The following is a 16,335-nucleotide window of genomic DNA, read 5'->3' on the forward strand; positions in this document are numbered from 1 at the left end:
TATGGCCATTCACTTTTGGAGTAATGTCCAAAGGTAAATGAGAAATAATTTGATAGGAAGCGTGTGATTTTGAAGTAACTTACTGGATAAACGTTGGTGTTGCAAGGTCCCCTAGTCAACTCTCTTGTTTGGGTTTGAAACTCACCAATCAAATCATGCCTGAAAATTAAATTAAGAACGCAATAAATTCATTTGAATGTAGATCACAAAACTAAACTTTCTGTCTGTTATTATATTTGGCCATTTCATAAAGTTCAGAAACAATACTTGCAAACAAAGCTACAGGAAAAAAAGAAAGAAAAAAAAGGAAAACAAAATGTTTTACATAACTACCTGTAGGCCTACAGCCTAAATAGCAATTAAAGCACTGCCGCCGATTTCACAAAGAGTTAGGACTCGTCTAATCTCGAGTTAGAACTAGGAACTCGTCCTAACTTAGGATTAATCTTAAGGTCTGCATGCTACAGTGCAGGGTTGGGACTCATCCTAAGTCCGATGATTAGTCTTGAGTTAGGAAGAGTTTTGTGAAATCGACGGCTGGTCCTGACAGCAAGGTTTGGATTAGGGAACATGTGAAGAATAGATGAGAGATGAGGGTAGATTGGGTTAGGACAGGAAATAGGGTGGGAGAGGGGACAGCAGGGAACTAGAAACAGAGACAACCCAGTTTAAGCTGATAAGGCTTAACAAAAGTGGATTTTAATACTGTGACCTGAAAGTCTGTCAATCAAAACTTGAGATGAGAACATATAAAGAAACAATGCACTTTAAATGACACAGATAAATATGAATATCATAGAAATAATTAATGTATGTAAATAATAATAACACTTAAATATGGTACATATAAAACAGTTTGATGTTATTTCTGTTGGAAGTTTTACAGAAAAATTTGATTAAAGAAATGAACAATATTAGCAATGTCTGGGCATTTTCTGGTGATTATACAGAAGGGTGAGGTGGAACTTAAAATCTTCAAAAGGTTTAACTGACCCTCCATCTCTGTTCCAGTCATAGCATTCCACTTTGATCGTCCTGTCATAGTCTGCATTGCACAGCGCTCGTACCATGATGTTAAAAGGCTTCCATCTTGGATTCAATGTGTTCTTTATCACCTCCGTCTTGTGACAGATTGTGAAACTGGAAGGAAGAAAGATCAACAAGAGATATTTGTAATTCATAGATAGAAATTTGCATCGGGATAAATAATATTCGCTTTGGTTTACCCATATACATCGGTGTGTTTTAGCACTGTATACTCAGTACAAATCACAGGCATATTCAAACCAACGACCTTTGCAAGAGATAGTTGATCAGGTAGGATTTGAAATTTTGCCTGGTGGAAGTATAATAAGGCGAGTTTGCGGCAACACCATGTATAAATCTCTTTTTAGTAGTGTTGTCTCTAAAAAGAATCTCTTTTTAGTAGTGTTGTTTCTAAAAAGAACTGGTGGTTGATAACTGAATGTTTTGATCAGTATGCTCTGACCGTCATCAAGAAAGGATTATTTCAAGACCTACCTCCCATCTTCGTTACACCGGTAGAAGACGAGGAAAGGGTCTGACTTTCCAAAGAAATCCTTCTTGTCCAAATTTTCTCCTTTCAGTTCAATCATCAGAAGATCCTAAACAAAGCAGATAAAGATAAACTTAATATGACTTGGGGGTTGAATAAAAATTGCAGAGAGCGTGATTTAAACCTACAACCTCCAGCCAGATTATCATATGTCAGGTGCTCTACCAACTGAGCTATCTTAAGCAAATCACTATACCATATTGCTGAGATGGTTTAAGGAATGAATTAAGGCCCAGTGACCAGGGGAAATAATGTGAAGGCGCTTTGAGACGCCCTTCGGTTGTATAAAGCGCTATACAAAAACCAACTGTTATTATTATTATTATCATTAATATTATTACCAAACGATCAGTATAATCTGTTAGTTGGTCAGGCCGTGGGTTTGAATCTCACCAAAGTAATATTCCTGTGATTTTTTTTTCCACAGAGCTCAGGAAAATACTGAGTTTACAGTGCTAGAACACATCAATGTTTATGGGTAAAAGCAAAAGCATCAAACAAATACATCAATACCCTAACGGACCACCGAGATTGCCCAGTAGCTAAAGGCAGTTCAAACCCTAATTTAATAGAGGGGAATTTGTTGTGAATTACCTGGAACAAATTATACTGAAATTATTTCATTCCCGAAAAAGGCTGAAACAAATTCATTTCAGAAATTCAAAAAGAAAACCTCACCTTGCATGCACTCATTTCTTCTCCTTTGATTATAATCGTTCCGCTGTTCTTTTTGGGCCCTCTGAAAGAAATAGTACAAAATATTAACATATCACACACACAGTGAAAGTCAATGTTACCCTTGCTGGGCCATCGTCTTAGTGGAGTGAATGTCAATGTTACCCTTGCTGGGCCATCGTCTTAGTGGAGTGAATGTCAATGTTACCCTTGCTGGGCCATCGTCTTAGTGGAGTGAATGTCAATGTTACCCTTGCTGGGCCATCGTCTTGGTGGAGTGAAAGTCAATGTTACCCTTGCTGGGCCATCGTCTTGGTGGAGCAAAGTCAATGTTACCCTTGCTGGGCCATCGTCTTGGTGGAGTGAAAGTGAATGTTACCCTTGCCGGGCCATCGTCTTGGTGGAGTGAAAGTGAATGTTACCCTTGCCGGGACATCGTCTAGGCGGAATGCTCATGTGGCTTCACATTTTCACAAGCTCAAAATATTAAGCACATCCATAAAAGGCTTTAATACATATCATAGCTTATACAAATTAATTGACTTATAATGATTTACTTTATTGCCTTAATGTCAAACGTCAACTTGCCAAATTCTGTCTTTCTTCTGATAAACACCGCCACTTATTTCAACAAAACAGACAAACAGCATCAGGTTGTCAGTAAGAAATTGTCAATACAATGCGCTGGTAATACAGCTACGAAAAAGTAAATAAGTAACTTAATATTCCAAAAATCAGATCTTCCAGATATTAAGTCATCCATTCCTTGTAATTGTATGATTAGCCTTTTAAATGCTGCCCACTAGTTGAGCATAATTCTTTGCTAGCTCATTCATTTAGCCCTGCCCCCTATAGTAGCACCGACATCTTATGGATTGGGAGCACCCGCTTACCTCTCACTAGCCAGCGGACTATTGGCCAAAAAAGGGTCTCTCGGTTCAGCCACGAAAGCCCTCGTGGACTTGTCTACCATTTTTGATGTCACTCTTTGTAAACTTAATATTTTTAGTCTTCTTGTTTGCAGTACTGATTATTTGGTATTAAAAAAAATAAAAATAAATAAATGAATGAATGAATTATGGATGAACCCCCTTCCTTACTTGAGCGGCTTCTTGAGTTTGCAGCCGGACGAACCCATTATCTCACCCATTGTACACTCGGCACTGCCCAAAAAATCCTACAAAGCAAAACAAAATACGGTGAGAGTTATTTCTGACAGAAAAGTCTTAAATTGGGATCCAGTATCATCGGCACCAGAGATGTGGATCAAAGAGCCTGACTTATTTTATTTTGAGAAAAATACAGCTTTTTTTTTATAGAGCAGACATTAAAAAGTTCCATTTCAGACTAAAGTCTATATTTTCTCATCCCTGGCCAAAAGACACAAACACAAATGATAATCAACAAATTTTGATTTCTAAAAACATGCATTAAAAATTCCTGAAAACAGGCATTTGAAATTCCTGAGGAGAAATTAGAAGTATGCTCCACAAAAACACAAAGTATTGTAGCAATTCATGAGTTTTAGAACCATTCTTGCAGGTTTGATACAGGGAGGCAATTGCCTCAATGCCCCTGGTCGTTGCCTTGGTGCCCTTTCAAATGTTCAAGTAGAAGTTGACAGTTTTTACTGAGGAAAAGCTGCCTTGCCACGAAGTATCAAGTCTTTGCTTAGGAAATTATTTTCCTTTTTGAGAAAGACTAAGCCTTTATGATAACTGATGCATTCAACAAGATTTAAACTTACATGTTTCTTTAGGTCATGACTTTTGCAGTCAACGTCATATCTGTAAGGATTAACCAATAAAAAGGGAAAGTTACAAACATGGATCACAATATGAAAATCCTCAAATATTCAACACCTGGTTTTGGTAAATCAGTGCTTCAATTTGCCAAACAGACGTAAAAATCATTTTAATACGCAGTGCTTAAACAGCTCTTTATCACACTCGAGGGCACTTCAACAGGCTTGGTGCTTTTTTCTCCATGTATCTGGAGCTATGTTTGCATTATATGAGACATTTAGCATGTTAGATACATAAGAATACATGTATGTAATGGTTTAGAAGGTGCTGTGGTGCGATCTGCAACATCCATGCCAGACAACACCAGGGGAAACCCCTTCTCTTTTCGATAGTGTACAGGGTTTTTTTTCGTGCAAAAACACATTTGACCTGCTGCTTTACTACGTCCCATCAAAAAAGATGAAGCAATCATGGTTAAACGCCAAGCTCAAGGACACAAAAGTCCCGACCAGGACTCAAACCCACACTCCCCATAACATACATCAAAACAGTTTGCCTTTACTTACAACTCAAACTTCAGCCCCTGCCTCTCCTCAAAGAAGTAATCAACGACAAACTTCTTGACAAAGTTTGGGTTGAGGTTGTTCATGATGACTTCTGACCTCCCGAACTATTGACAACAACAACAACAACAAAAGTCCATGTTATCAACAATATTTTGAGTTCATCAGTTGGACAAATTTGTGTAGACATTTTCATAAATAGATTGCTGAACATTCTGTTTCTATGAACTTTTACAGAACTTCTGCTTTTAAAGGCACTGGACACTATTGGTAATTTCTCAAAATAATTGTTAGCACACAAAGTTTACTTGGTAGTGAGCAATGAAGAGCTGTTGATAGTATAAAACATTTTGAGAAACAGTTTGTAATTTGGGGGTACACATTTAGTTGGGAGGTCCTAGGTGTACGGTTTGTAATTGTGGCAATGTTGATAATTGTGAATGGCCCCAAAACCAAATTAATATTTACGTATGACAATATTATATCTATTTTTTACTCTGAACATATCTACCTCTTTGTATGCAGTACTTCCCATAGCTTGAGTATACATGACACATACTGAAAAAAAGAGGCAATGAAAGAAACAAATTAAAACACAGCAAAATTTACCACATAAAATTTAACCTCAAGGTAAACGCTTAAAAGACCAAAAAAGAAAATAATAATCTCAATACTGGAGGAAGTTGTTTGACTTTGTCAGGTGCTAGAAGTGCATTCTAAAGTTTTTTTTTTTTTTTTTAATTATTATATTTTATTACACCTCCACAACAGCACAATTAGTGCCGATAACAGGATGAATAGCAAACGAGTAGAAATCTTACGATTTAGATTTGGGAGGAAAAACCCAAATAGGGATTTAAATGAGATCCCCCTAATCTCAGAAGGCTGGACGGCTAATTCAAGGTGAGGGCTACACTTAACTGATTTGGACTTACAGGGCTATATTCCCCTTCATAGTTCGTATTTCGTAAGGATGTATGCATGGGTATCATCCACTAGGAGCATGGTTTATAGAGCAGAATGCACTACCTTCCAAACTCTTCTGGTTAAGTGCCTTACTCGAGGCTGGTCAAGTGTCACGACCGGGTATCGAACCCACACTCTGCTGCTGACAACACCAGAGCTTGGGTCCAGTGAACTAAACTGCTTGTCCACGACACACCACTTTATGCTTTGAAGAATTGCTTGATAAAATCATTCCCTGCTTATCTTTGGAACAGGCATACAAATCTTATCAAAACCTTATGATGACCAAGTCTCCTCAAGATGTTGAGTTAAAAACTACAGAAAATTTGGGAGAGTCTTACTCTCTACTAGCCAAATACACTAGGGGGTTAGGGTTAATATGTGCAAACATAAAGCTCAACAAAGTTTCAAGGCCAACAAAATACAGAATGAAAAGGAAAGTAAAAGGAAATATGGACGAAGGCATGATACATTAAGTGTGGAATGAAACTGTGTAGGCATTAGCAACATGCTGTATCTCATAATGCAGCAATTATGATATTATGCATTGCTTTGAAGCGCTATCACGATTAAAATAGTAAGTCTGGATGTATGTGTACAGTACACAAAACTAGTTTGCTGCAAAACACAATACATGTACTTCAGCATGGAGCATTTTTGTACAAGATACAACTCTGTTGCAAAATCAAGATACAATGTTTTTGCACTGCAAGATGATAAAAACTAGATTAAGGGACAATTTCTTTAATTGTGACATCATACTCAGCTACTCTCTACCCAGGTCTGACATTTTGGACGTCAAAATGCATGCTAAAAAATTGTGCATACTAACTGTCCCCAAAGGTCTCCCATTGGGTCAATGCAAGTAGATGTGACAAAAAGACAACTTGTTAATAAGTGAATGTTAGATGGGCAACACGCAATGGAACAAGTTAGACGTTACAAAATGTATCTAAGTCTACTTTGCTCACTGAAAATCTCCCAACTTGACCAAACATTTTAAACCAATCATGCACTAGGGGTGGACTTCACGATAGAGTTAAAACTACTCTTGCAGAGATAGGACTAGCCTTAGGTTTGTAATAAATCCTAAAGAGTCATAGAACTAGTTCTAAGACAGGACTATCTTTGTGATATTGACCTCAGTACAACTAATATGAGTAAGTGTGACTAAATGTGATTCACCAAATTTATCCCAAGTTCTTCTTTCCTTCAACACTATGAGGATGATACCGCATACCAAAATAAACGGACGCTTCATACAAGAGGGAGATGTTACTGTAAAAACTCCTGAAAAGTCTTGACTGTCTACCATGCTAAATAATAAATGACAAGTGCCTTTTGCATTCACGTTTACAGAGCATTTCAATTAAAACACACTATGCAACTTACTTGGATCAGACTTGGAAAATGTATCCATGTCCAGTATGTTTCTGCGACAAGAAAAATCAAGCAAAGACATTAATTTTTTTTAAACTAAACTTGCTTTGCAATCACGCAGTTTTGATTTCAGTGCCACTTTTCAAGAGTGTTTACACCAGTTTATAAGAGAAAAATGCAAACGACACAAAAATTAAAGAGCGATAAAAAAGTGATTACAAAATACAACAAGTGAGGTGAAAATTCTTACCAGGGTCCGACTCTGAAAGTGTATCCTTATTCAAAAGGCCCCTGTGCAGTCAAAATATAACATCTTGGTATCTTTACTATTGTAAGACAATTATCAGTTTCCGAATCAAGTAAAAAGTAAAGTCAATAATGGTTCATCAGGCCAGTGTTTATATCTGGTTTCATTGGCATTAAATGACTGAGAATAATCTATTCCGGACCTGGACACGATGCCAGTCCATCGCAGGTTACTCCCCAGCTCTCGCTGGTACCCACTTGTACTCCTGGGTGGAGAGAAGTAATAATGATAAAGTGTCTGGCTCAAGGACACCAGTACCACATACTGGCCCACCGCTAAAATCACTGGCCTGCGGTCAAGTGTTAAATTCCAGACCTGAATAGTAAGGGGTCAATTTCACAAAAAGTTAGGAGTCGATTTCTCTTAGGAAAAGTTTATGAGAAAAACATGTGGCTAGTCCTAAGTTAGGATGAGTTACTTGGTGTGCTCGTCCTCAGTCAAAATAAGACTAGTCTTAACTCTTTGTGAAATCCACCCCTGGTCTTATCACAAGACATAGTTTAATTATAGAGCTGTTGAGACAATTTAATTCTATCTCGTTTATTTATAATGTTTTGGTAATTTACCATTATTGTGATTTTAACTTGAGCTAAATTAAGTGTTCACACATTTGGTTGTGCGTATTGGGCTGTGCGTTCGAGGGGAATTATGCGCACACTTACAAACTGTAAGCGCGCACGCTACCAAAGGTGTTTACATTGTGTTCTTAACACTTATAAATAAACCAATCAGTTCTCTGGCTTCGGCAAGCTGCGTGCAGCACGTACTTCTGCTAGGCTTCTAAAGGGGACGAAAACTAGAGCTCGAGGCTCAGTCGTTCCAGACTCCAGATCGCCACTCAAGACCTCAAGACCATTCAAGACCTCAAGAACACAAGACCATTCAAGATAACACACACACGCAAATGATGCTACTCACTTTATTCATTGGCGAATCTCATTAGATAATTACTACAACAACGAGCAGCCACGCTACCATGTACTGCTGCGTGCGAATGAACCAGCGGACTGATTTAAAACAGAGATTACCTTAAGTTAAAACCGTTTAAATCAAGAGAGGACGCTATGTACATTTTGTGATTGAACATGATTGAATAAAATACACACTGTGTAGTTCCATGCTGTTCATGTCAACCCTCTGTTTGAAACAGTTGATTTATTTCAATGTGCCTCATCAGCGGTCTCATTAGTGGAGTGTAAGGACAATCCCCCATATGTTTCATCTTTCCCCTGTGGCTTCAGATTCCAGAGTGGCGGCTTGGTTAAATTAATAAGAACATACCCCCAACCCAAGGTTTAAGGAAACAATACCAACCTGCATGATACAGTGAGTTCCACCTTTGTAGCAGGCACTGGGTCCATGCTAAATGGTTGCATTGGTGGCGATGCCATGATTTACACCTAAAAAAACAGAGAACAAAATGATTATATATTTGACCCAAGGTTACAAAGGTGGTTCTACACCAGTATGTTGCAAATAATTATGGTAACCCACCATGCAACACCCTCATGTCCCAGGCCTGATACTACAACAAAGCTGATTGCCTCAATGCCCCCTGGTCATAGCCTTGGTGCCCTTGAAACATCTTCAGGGGGAGAAGATATTTACAATATCTTCATAAGCCCTATATGAAGAAATTGTAAATGCCTACTGAAGTATATAGCTGTGCCCTTTACCAAGGAGAAAATGCCTTGGTGCCCTTGCCCTTTTCAAAAACGAAGCATACAGGCCTGATGTCCATCCTCCATGACTGTCCAGAGGATGAAGGGAAATGATTATCACAGCTACTACCCCTAATACTATAATTAGTAGAACTATGGTGGACTTTCCGCTTTCGTTTCAGAGACAATCAATAGCAGAACAAACCCATAGTTATACTAGTAGGAGGATTACTATACCACCAGTGAGTAAGTTGTAAGATACAAAGTGTTTAAATTGTTAAATTAAATAACATTTTAATTTTATACAAAACTTATGACGGTCATGTGTGTTGGCGGTCAAGACTATGAAATCCCAAGACTCAAGGTGCACCAGACTGGTGTTTCTGATCAGCAGAGTCTGGGTTTGAGTCTAGCCTTGGTAGGACGTCAGTCAGTGCCACGTCTGTTTCCGTCGCGTTGCATGCAACGGAGGAGTCCAACCTGGGCTAGGTTCGAGTCCTGCTCTTGTGACTATTGACACTTCTTGTGAAGTTGTGATTTATGTGTCGTTTTTATTATTTTTGTTTTTATTAACACTATCAGTCTACACCGTCCACAGTACTCGTTGTACAGTTTTATTTTAAAGTTTACTTCTATTTACATATTAACATTAATAATAATATTAATATAAAAAAGAACACTTATAAACATAGAGCGCCGGTATCCGCCTATAGAAGGCGCTCATGGCGCTTGAGGAGAAAGACAAATTAGGACTGAGGATAAGTGTACTAAAACTAACTACCCTAATAAAAAGGCTTCATATATTATAAATATTAAATTAATTTTGTATATTATGAAACATGTTTAATTTAAATATTTGTTTACAGTCTGACAGTTTAGTCAGATGAGATAGCATGGAGGACGAAATATGACTGAGTAAAGCCGTATAGGAGTGCAGGTTTCCCCCGTGGCACGTCCTACTAACAGGCACAGCTATATTGTGTAAGGGGGTACATACCTGTACAATATTATGCGGGCGGTGTGAACGGTAGGTGCTTCCCCGACTTCTCCCCCACACGCCGGGCTGACGACGCGCCCGACGGCCTGCAGCAGGCCTACTCTACAGTACACGTCGATCCGATATCCGATGATGATCCGATCACCTTCCAGTCAGTGATGACAGCTTTATACTCTGCCACAAAGTCAGCTCAAACAGGATCAGTAGTTTAGTAAGAAGAGTACTCTGGAAAGAAATGCCTAGTACCGATTCCTAAAAATGTAACCTGTTTGGTTTCAAAACTTCCGCAAAAGTTACGCCCGTTCTGATCGATGTACGTGTAAAAGTCTGTTTTGCGTCGTACAGCAGTCAGTGCGTTGTGTGCCGGCCCCATGCGATTGCAAACAAACCATCATGGGTCTGGGTATAGTACATTTTATAGTCTTTATACAAGCTTCTTATTATTTTACTATCTTTGAAAACATACGTTAGTGCCTTTTATTAACAGTAATTTACCTATCATTTAACAAGAATTTTGCTGTAAGTTTTCTAAACTGGTTAGTGTTCTAATTTGTTTCAATCAGAAAACAACAAAGTGAGAACAAGTAGTGAAAATTTACTCTTGATTTAGTGTTAACTAATAATTACGACTTGATGTAAGACTATTCAAGGACTTCAGAAAAGGGCACTGTCTAAATTATCTGGGTCAGCACAACATGATGAGGGTCAGGTTTTCCAGGGGTTTCTGAGTCACGCGCAATGTCATAAAACTTGCCATGGAAATATTTATCTCTGTCATAAATCCCATGGTAGCCGAGTAAGGAACGTACAAAATTTAAAATAGGCATTTAAGACTTGGATGTTATTCAGTTATGACGTGAAACAACCTTTCCGGCAAGAAGTCAACTGGTCCATGTTTAACTTTCTGCGTTGGACCTGTCGAATTTGACTTGAGACACGTCTAAGCAAATAACTGAAGCAGCCCAGTTCTGGTCCTCTGTCATTAAAGATGGTTTGTATTACTTTACTTTCGGTTGTTGCAGCTTTCAAGGTAACTAATTATGTCTAATGTTACCATAAATGTTCGCTGATTCAACATAATGGCTGTATGAAATAAAGGCTGGGTTGATGGGTTAGTCTTTTTTTCAAGAATAAAACCACTGATGAGCTCTAGAGAATTACAGGAAAACGCAACGTTGAGTACTTCCCCAATAGAGGGCGCGTATGTTATAGCCATAAGCCATCAGAAAATGGTGTTCTGCTTAAAATTATGTAATTTTTACCTCCATGCATCGATCGAGCAGAAAAGACATTTTCTGCGATTTAATAATTGAGATACAATCATCTGAGACAGCGGTCCTGTTAATTTCATAGACTGAGGTAAATTATGGAAATTTAAGTAAAGGTGTTCAAATTGTTGTGATAATGTTTTGCAATTTTGAGAATGTTCAGTCAGCAGAGTCAGACAGATTCCTGTAGTGTAGGAACGACCACCAGGCAGGGTTGATCATGATGGCTATATTATGACTGCTTGGTGGAGTGCTACACTGCTAAGTATAATATTATGTATAATTATAACTAAAACTGGACAGACATGGTCTGTTACACTGATCTGATCGTTACTGGTAGTGGTAGTACGTAGGTCATAATCATGCATGGTGTACTCTCTAGCATGTCTAGCCGGCTAGCCCAGCAGGCAGGGTAGGACGTCTATACAACACTACAGCAGAGGATCAAGTCCAACCTGGCCTGGGCTAGGTGTACTCCTCTAACCTAGAACTATTTCGGTTTTGTTCCACTATCGTCTCCGCGAACGGAGACGTCCGCGAACGGAGACGATAGTGGAACGAAATCAAAATAGTTCTAGGAGTAGGCTAGGTGTTCTCCTTTTTTAATTTTAAAACAAATTGACGTCTGCAGACTGCGTTTTTTTAGTTAGTCAGTCATGTGTGACTGTGGTACGAAATACAGACCAGATGTTGTAAACATTTTTAATGAGTAGCCTACAGCGCCTACACCCACTGGGTCTAACGAATCACGGTTTATGATTGAATACGACACATACATTGGAGACAGAACTTCAAGGGGATAGATTTTCTTAGGACACTGGCAGTGTGAGTAAAAGCTGTTTTACAGTATAGCGCCCTCTTTGTTTGTAATGACAAGAAACCACAATTATATACATGTATATGAGTAAGTTTTTATTTTGTCATTAATTTTAAGAGTCATTACCAAACATTATACTCGGACCTTTTAACATTGATAGAGGGCAATAATTGAGAATGAGAATTCATTCAGTACACATTGACTATTATTCAATAGTTTATGTTTTCCTTTACAGAGCGCTGAAAAAGGATGGCCGAAATTGGGTCACTTTCCTCCGCCATCAAGGAGATGCCCAAAGATGAGGTGATCAGACGATTACATCAAAGCGATGCATTAGAACTGCTATCAAGAATCCCACCACTTCAAGGAAGGAAAGCTGCCGTCTTGGTGCCCTTATTCTACAAGGACGATGAACTCCATATCCTGTTGACCGTTCGATCTAAACATTTGCGAGCCCATGGTGGTGAGGTCGCATTACCAGGTGGAAAGCAAGATGAAACTGACGCAGATTTCAAAGAAACTGCCCTGAGGGAATCTGAAGAGGAAGTTGGTCTTCCTCAAGATGAGGTTGAGGTGATATCACATCTTGGTCCAGTGTTTGCGAAAGCAGGGACAATGGTTGTTCCAGTTGTTGGTTTCATCTCAAAAGATTTCAGTCCCGTAGCGAACCCTGATGAAGTTCAGGATATCTTTTGCGCTCCTTTGTCCCTTTTCTTAAAATGTGACGATCACTTAGGAAAGAACTATGGAAAACATCTCGTACATTTTTTCAATTTCTCTGACGGTGAGAAAGACTACACAATATTTGGGATGACTGCCTTTGTGTGTATTATTGTTGCAACCATTTGCTTCGCTAGAGGTCCTGATTTTGAGATGAGTCAAGAGTTCGACCCTGCAAATCCAATTAAAATGACTGAACTGTCATATATGAGGCGGGTTGCAATTGCAGATAAAGAAATAAATAAAGGCAAACTTTGACATAAGTAATTTGGACTGAGGCATATTACCCGGTTGGGATTCGAACCCATGACCTTTGCCATCCTAGAGCAGAGTGTCTGTCTTACTAACTAGACCACCAAGATTGCCAGGTAGCTAGAGGCAGTTCAAACCCTTTGTTTAAGCAGCAGGTACTGCAAAGATTTAACATGTTAAATTTGCCTTGTGTATTACAGAATGTTATTTGGTTTTACCCTTACTAAAAAGTTACTACACCAAAATGTGTTACCCATACACCCTTAAAGGCAGTGAATACTATTGGTAATTACTCAAAGTAATTATTGGCATAAAACCTTTCTTGGTGACAGTAATGGGGAGAGGTTGATAGTATAAAACATTGTGAGAAACAGCTCCCTCTGTAGTGCCATAGTTTTTGAGAAAGAAGTAATTTTCCACGAATTTGTTTTCTAGACCTCCAATTTAGAACTTTAGGTCTCGAAATCAACCATCTAAACGCACACAACTTCGTGTGACAATGGTTATTTTTCCTTCATTATTATCTCGCAACTTCGATGACCCGTGAGCTCAAATTTTCACAGTTTCGTTATTTTATGTACCGGTATATGTTGAGATACACCAACTGTGAAGGCTAGTCTTTGACAATTACAAATAGTGTCAACTGCCTTTAAAAGCTCTGTTTACTCGGTACTTTCCTGAGTTCTGTGAAAGATTCACACGTTTATTACTCGGGTGGGATTCAAACCCACAAACCATGCCATTCTAGAGCAGATGTCTTACCAACTAGACCACACAACTCTGGAAAGTATCGAGTACAGTATACAAGGCTTACTTACACACATCGTTGTGAGGGTAAAACCAACTTTGATATCCCGATGCAAATTTATTATCTATAAATTCTACTGTAGTACATGTGAACAAACTGTATGACCATATTTGTACGTAGAATAATTTGACTGTCCTTTTGTACAGACCATCTTTGTACACAAAACATTGGACCTACAGCATAATGTTGTTCCATCCGAATGACGTAACATTAATGGTTAAGTGTCTTGCTTTTAAAAGGAAACAAGTGTCAAGACCGGGGCTCAAACCCCCAAACTCCGCTGTTTGGAACACCAGAGTCCAGTGTTTTTAACCACTCAACCACGAAATGGAATAATCTTTGTACATGTACACTAACAAAACAAAAAATTCCGCCGACTATTCTGTTATACAGCCTAACTAGCAACCAACACTGTGTTCCTAAGTAAAAGAACACACAATTTTAATGGACTTTTTTTATAAAGCACGTTTTTTATTACTCGTGTATGAGAGGAAACCAGCAGTTGTTATGATTACTGTCTGAGAATTCAATTCCTAAACAATATGAAATACAAACATTCACTTTTTGTAAGCAAACAGGCTGAAGCAAATACAAAACATTTTTATTGCAATAAAATGGCTATAAAATGGCTATGTTTTAAATTGGTTTTAAACTGGTTGTTTGTTAGGTTGGCTCGTAATTATTTTGGCAATTAATGTTTTAATATATCAAATTAAATAAAATCTTCCTAACAGTTAATTTTGTGAATTAATATATTTGCAATTTCTTGTTAGCTTTGTTTCTCTTGTATTTGTTTGATACTAAATAGTAATCAACAAGTTAAATGAATCTAGCAGAAGTAAAGACCCTCGGGGATTAAACATTCATGCTTGAGAAATGTAGGTAATCACAATATTTTAAAATATCAATAATTTAGTTGGCTTGTGGTAACGGTGTCATTTCATGTGTAGATTGTTCTGATTTTAACTTGACTGTACTGCTATTGGTAGAGCTGGTTTTGCTCTATGGTTCTTCCACCATGGAGTAGATTTGGGAACTCGGGCACTTCCTAGTTCTAAAAAGAACTGCCATGTTTAACTCATACAATTGTATCACCTCTAAACGCATGTACAATTTTAATATTTATACATGTTTGTCCCACTTACAGATCCTTTTCGTTTGATAGGTGAACATGCACCACGTGTTGTGTTCAGACACTACCCATAGGAGTCCTATATTATACAAATCATGCAAAATCACAAGATGAAATCTAACCTTCGCGCGTACTGTACATGATATCATTCTTACTGATTCTTAAAAAAAAAAATTGTACTGAACCTTGCACTCGAACTCGATACAAAAATAACGTTTATAAAGACCAATCATTCACGACTGTAAGATTTTACACCGAGTAATGTATTGACTGCCTCCCTTCGCGCGTTTTTGCGTGCGTGCGATTTGGGGAACAGCGGAAATTCCTTTCACGGAACTTTACTCCTGTATCCAATATGTATATAGAGGAATTTTTACCCCAACCCTTTTGATTTGGGTCTGTGGTCATCCATGCGTAAAACCAATAGTTATCACGAGACTACCCGAAAGAATTGATTGAATAGAAAGTGTTTTTGCTTTATACAGCGCATTGATTGTACATGTACATATTATGGTATACCCATAGCAACTTTTCTCTATTCACCAAAGCTAAAGACATGGGAATTTCCCGCTGGCGGCCCTAGTCGACGGAAAATTCCATGAGCGAATGATCACGGAGAAAAAAATATTTAACATAGGCCTTGTCCGTGTGAAAATTTTTAATGCAGTCCATACACAAACAAAATAAATGTGCAAAAGGCACACAATCCAAGTCAATGCAGGAATCGGCCCTCCAAAAAATACCGAACCCCATCAAGCCATGACAACCGCTGCTTGTTATTCTCAATAATACTGGGATGATCACAATTAAACAACTCTTTATTGTGAAGGCGACCGAAGGCTTGAAGGCCAAAATTACCTTTCCAGTGGTTTTTGGAAACGCTCTAAAGATTCAATCCTGTATAATCATATTATAGGTTACATTCAAACTAATCTATATGAAATGTTCAGAGTTTTTCATTTACAGAACCATTAAAGGGGGGGGGGGGGGGTGATGGGCCAAAGTGGGGGAGGAGGAGCGAACCCATTATTTTATCTCATGAAAATCTTACTGCAAGTATGGGTTCAATTCCTGGATCTTTCTGTTCTTCGTTGTGTTAATTTTGTTGCCATCGGTGTTGATGATTTTTAATTGCAGATCCCTCCAAAAAGAAAGGGGGATATGGTGTGCCAAGGGCATTCATTCAAAATTCCACTCCGCGGTTACCCGGGGTTAGTAGTTTTTATTTGTGGGTTGTTATGTGAGAAAAAAAGGGCCCAAGGATTTCCCATGCGGGGACAATAAAATTTTAGTGTATTGTATTGTGTCATCATTACCCCCCCCCAAAAAAAAAAAAAAAAATAATAATAATAATAAATACTCTTTCTTGTAGCTATATTTTTTAGTTTATGCGCATCTGAACACATTTTTATGAAACTTTTCCGCACAATAAATGAATAAGTAGAAATGTTTTAATTTTTAATACCCT

General features: G+C 38.2%; 2 protein-coding genes across 5 annotated transcripts in view; one reads left to right on the plus strand and one right to left on the minus strand.

The window, feature by feature from the left end:
• The window catches only part of LOC139934708 (copine-8-like), a 33,548-nt gene extending 23,332 nt beyond the window's left edge, over positions 1-10,216 (minus strand). Inside the window, exons 1-11 of one of the 2 annotated variants that reach the window (XM_071929078.1) lie at positions 9,871-10,216; positions 8,527-8,612; positions 6,918-6,958; positions 5,071-5,117; positions 4,563-4,666; positions 3,999-4,038; positions 3,352-3,428; positions 2,255-2,315; positions 1,522-1,625; positions 994-1,140; positions 84-159 (exon numbers count right to left, since the gene is read on the minus strand). In XM_071929078.1, the coding sequence (XP_071785179.1) occupies positions 84-159; positions 994-1,140; positions 1,522-1,625; positions 2,255-2,315; positions 3,352-3,428; positions 3,999-4,038; positions 4,563-4,666; positions 5,071-5,117; positions 6,918-6,958; positions 8,527-8,603 (774 nt within the window). In that variant the 5' untranslated portion in view covers positions 8,604-8,612; positions 9,871-10,216. Of the gene's footprint in view, positions 1-83; positions 160-993; positions 1,141-1,521; positions 1,626-2,254; positions 2,316-3,351; positions 3,429-3,998; positions 4,039-4,562; positions 4,667-5,070; positions 5,118-6,917; positions 6,959-7,155; positions 7,197-8,526; positions 8,613-9,870 lie in introns of both variants that reach the window. The other variant, XM_071929079.1, reaches the window with a different exon arrangement.
• Positions 10,217-10,645: 429 nt separating this feature from the next.
• Positions 10,646-15,818, plus strand: LOC139935268 (uncharacterized). Of its 3 annotated transcripts, none has more exons than XM_071929782.1 (2): positions 10,646-10,861; positions 12,191-15,818. In XM_071929782.1, exon 2 carries the CDS (start codon positions 12,205-12,207, stop codon positions 12,931-12,933), a length of 729 nt encoding a protein of 242 aa, XP_071785883.1. In that variant the 5' UTR covers positions 10,646-10,861; positions 12,191-12,204; the 3' UTR covers positions 12,934-15,818. The 3 variants fall into 3 exon arrangements, with proteins under 3 accessions (XP_071785883.1, XP_071785882.1, XP_071785881.1); XM_071929781.1 differs by having other exon boundaries at positions 10,848-10,900; XM_071929780.1 differs by lacking the exon at positions 10,646-10,861 and adding an exon at positions 11,004-11,229.
• Positions 15,819-16,335: the final 517 nt, after the last annotated feature.

Source organism: Asterias amurensis, chromosome 3 (genome assembly GCF_032118995.1).
Source record: "Asterias amurensis chromosome 3, ASM3211899v1".
Taxonomy (NCBI): domain Eukaryota; kingdom Metazoa; phylum Echinodermata; class Asteroidea; order Forcipulatida; family Asteriidae; genus Asterias; species Asterias amurensis.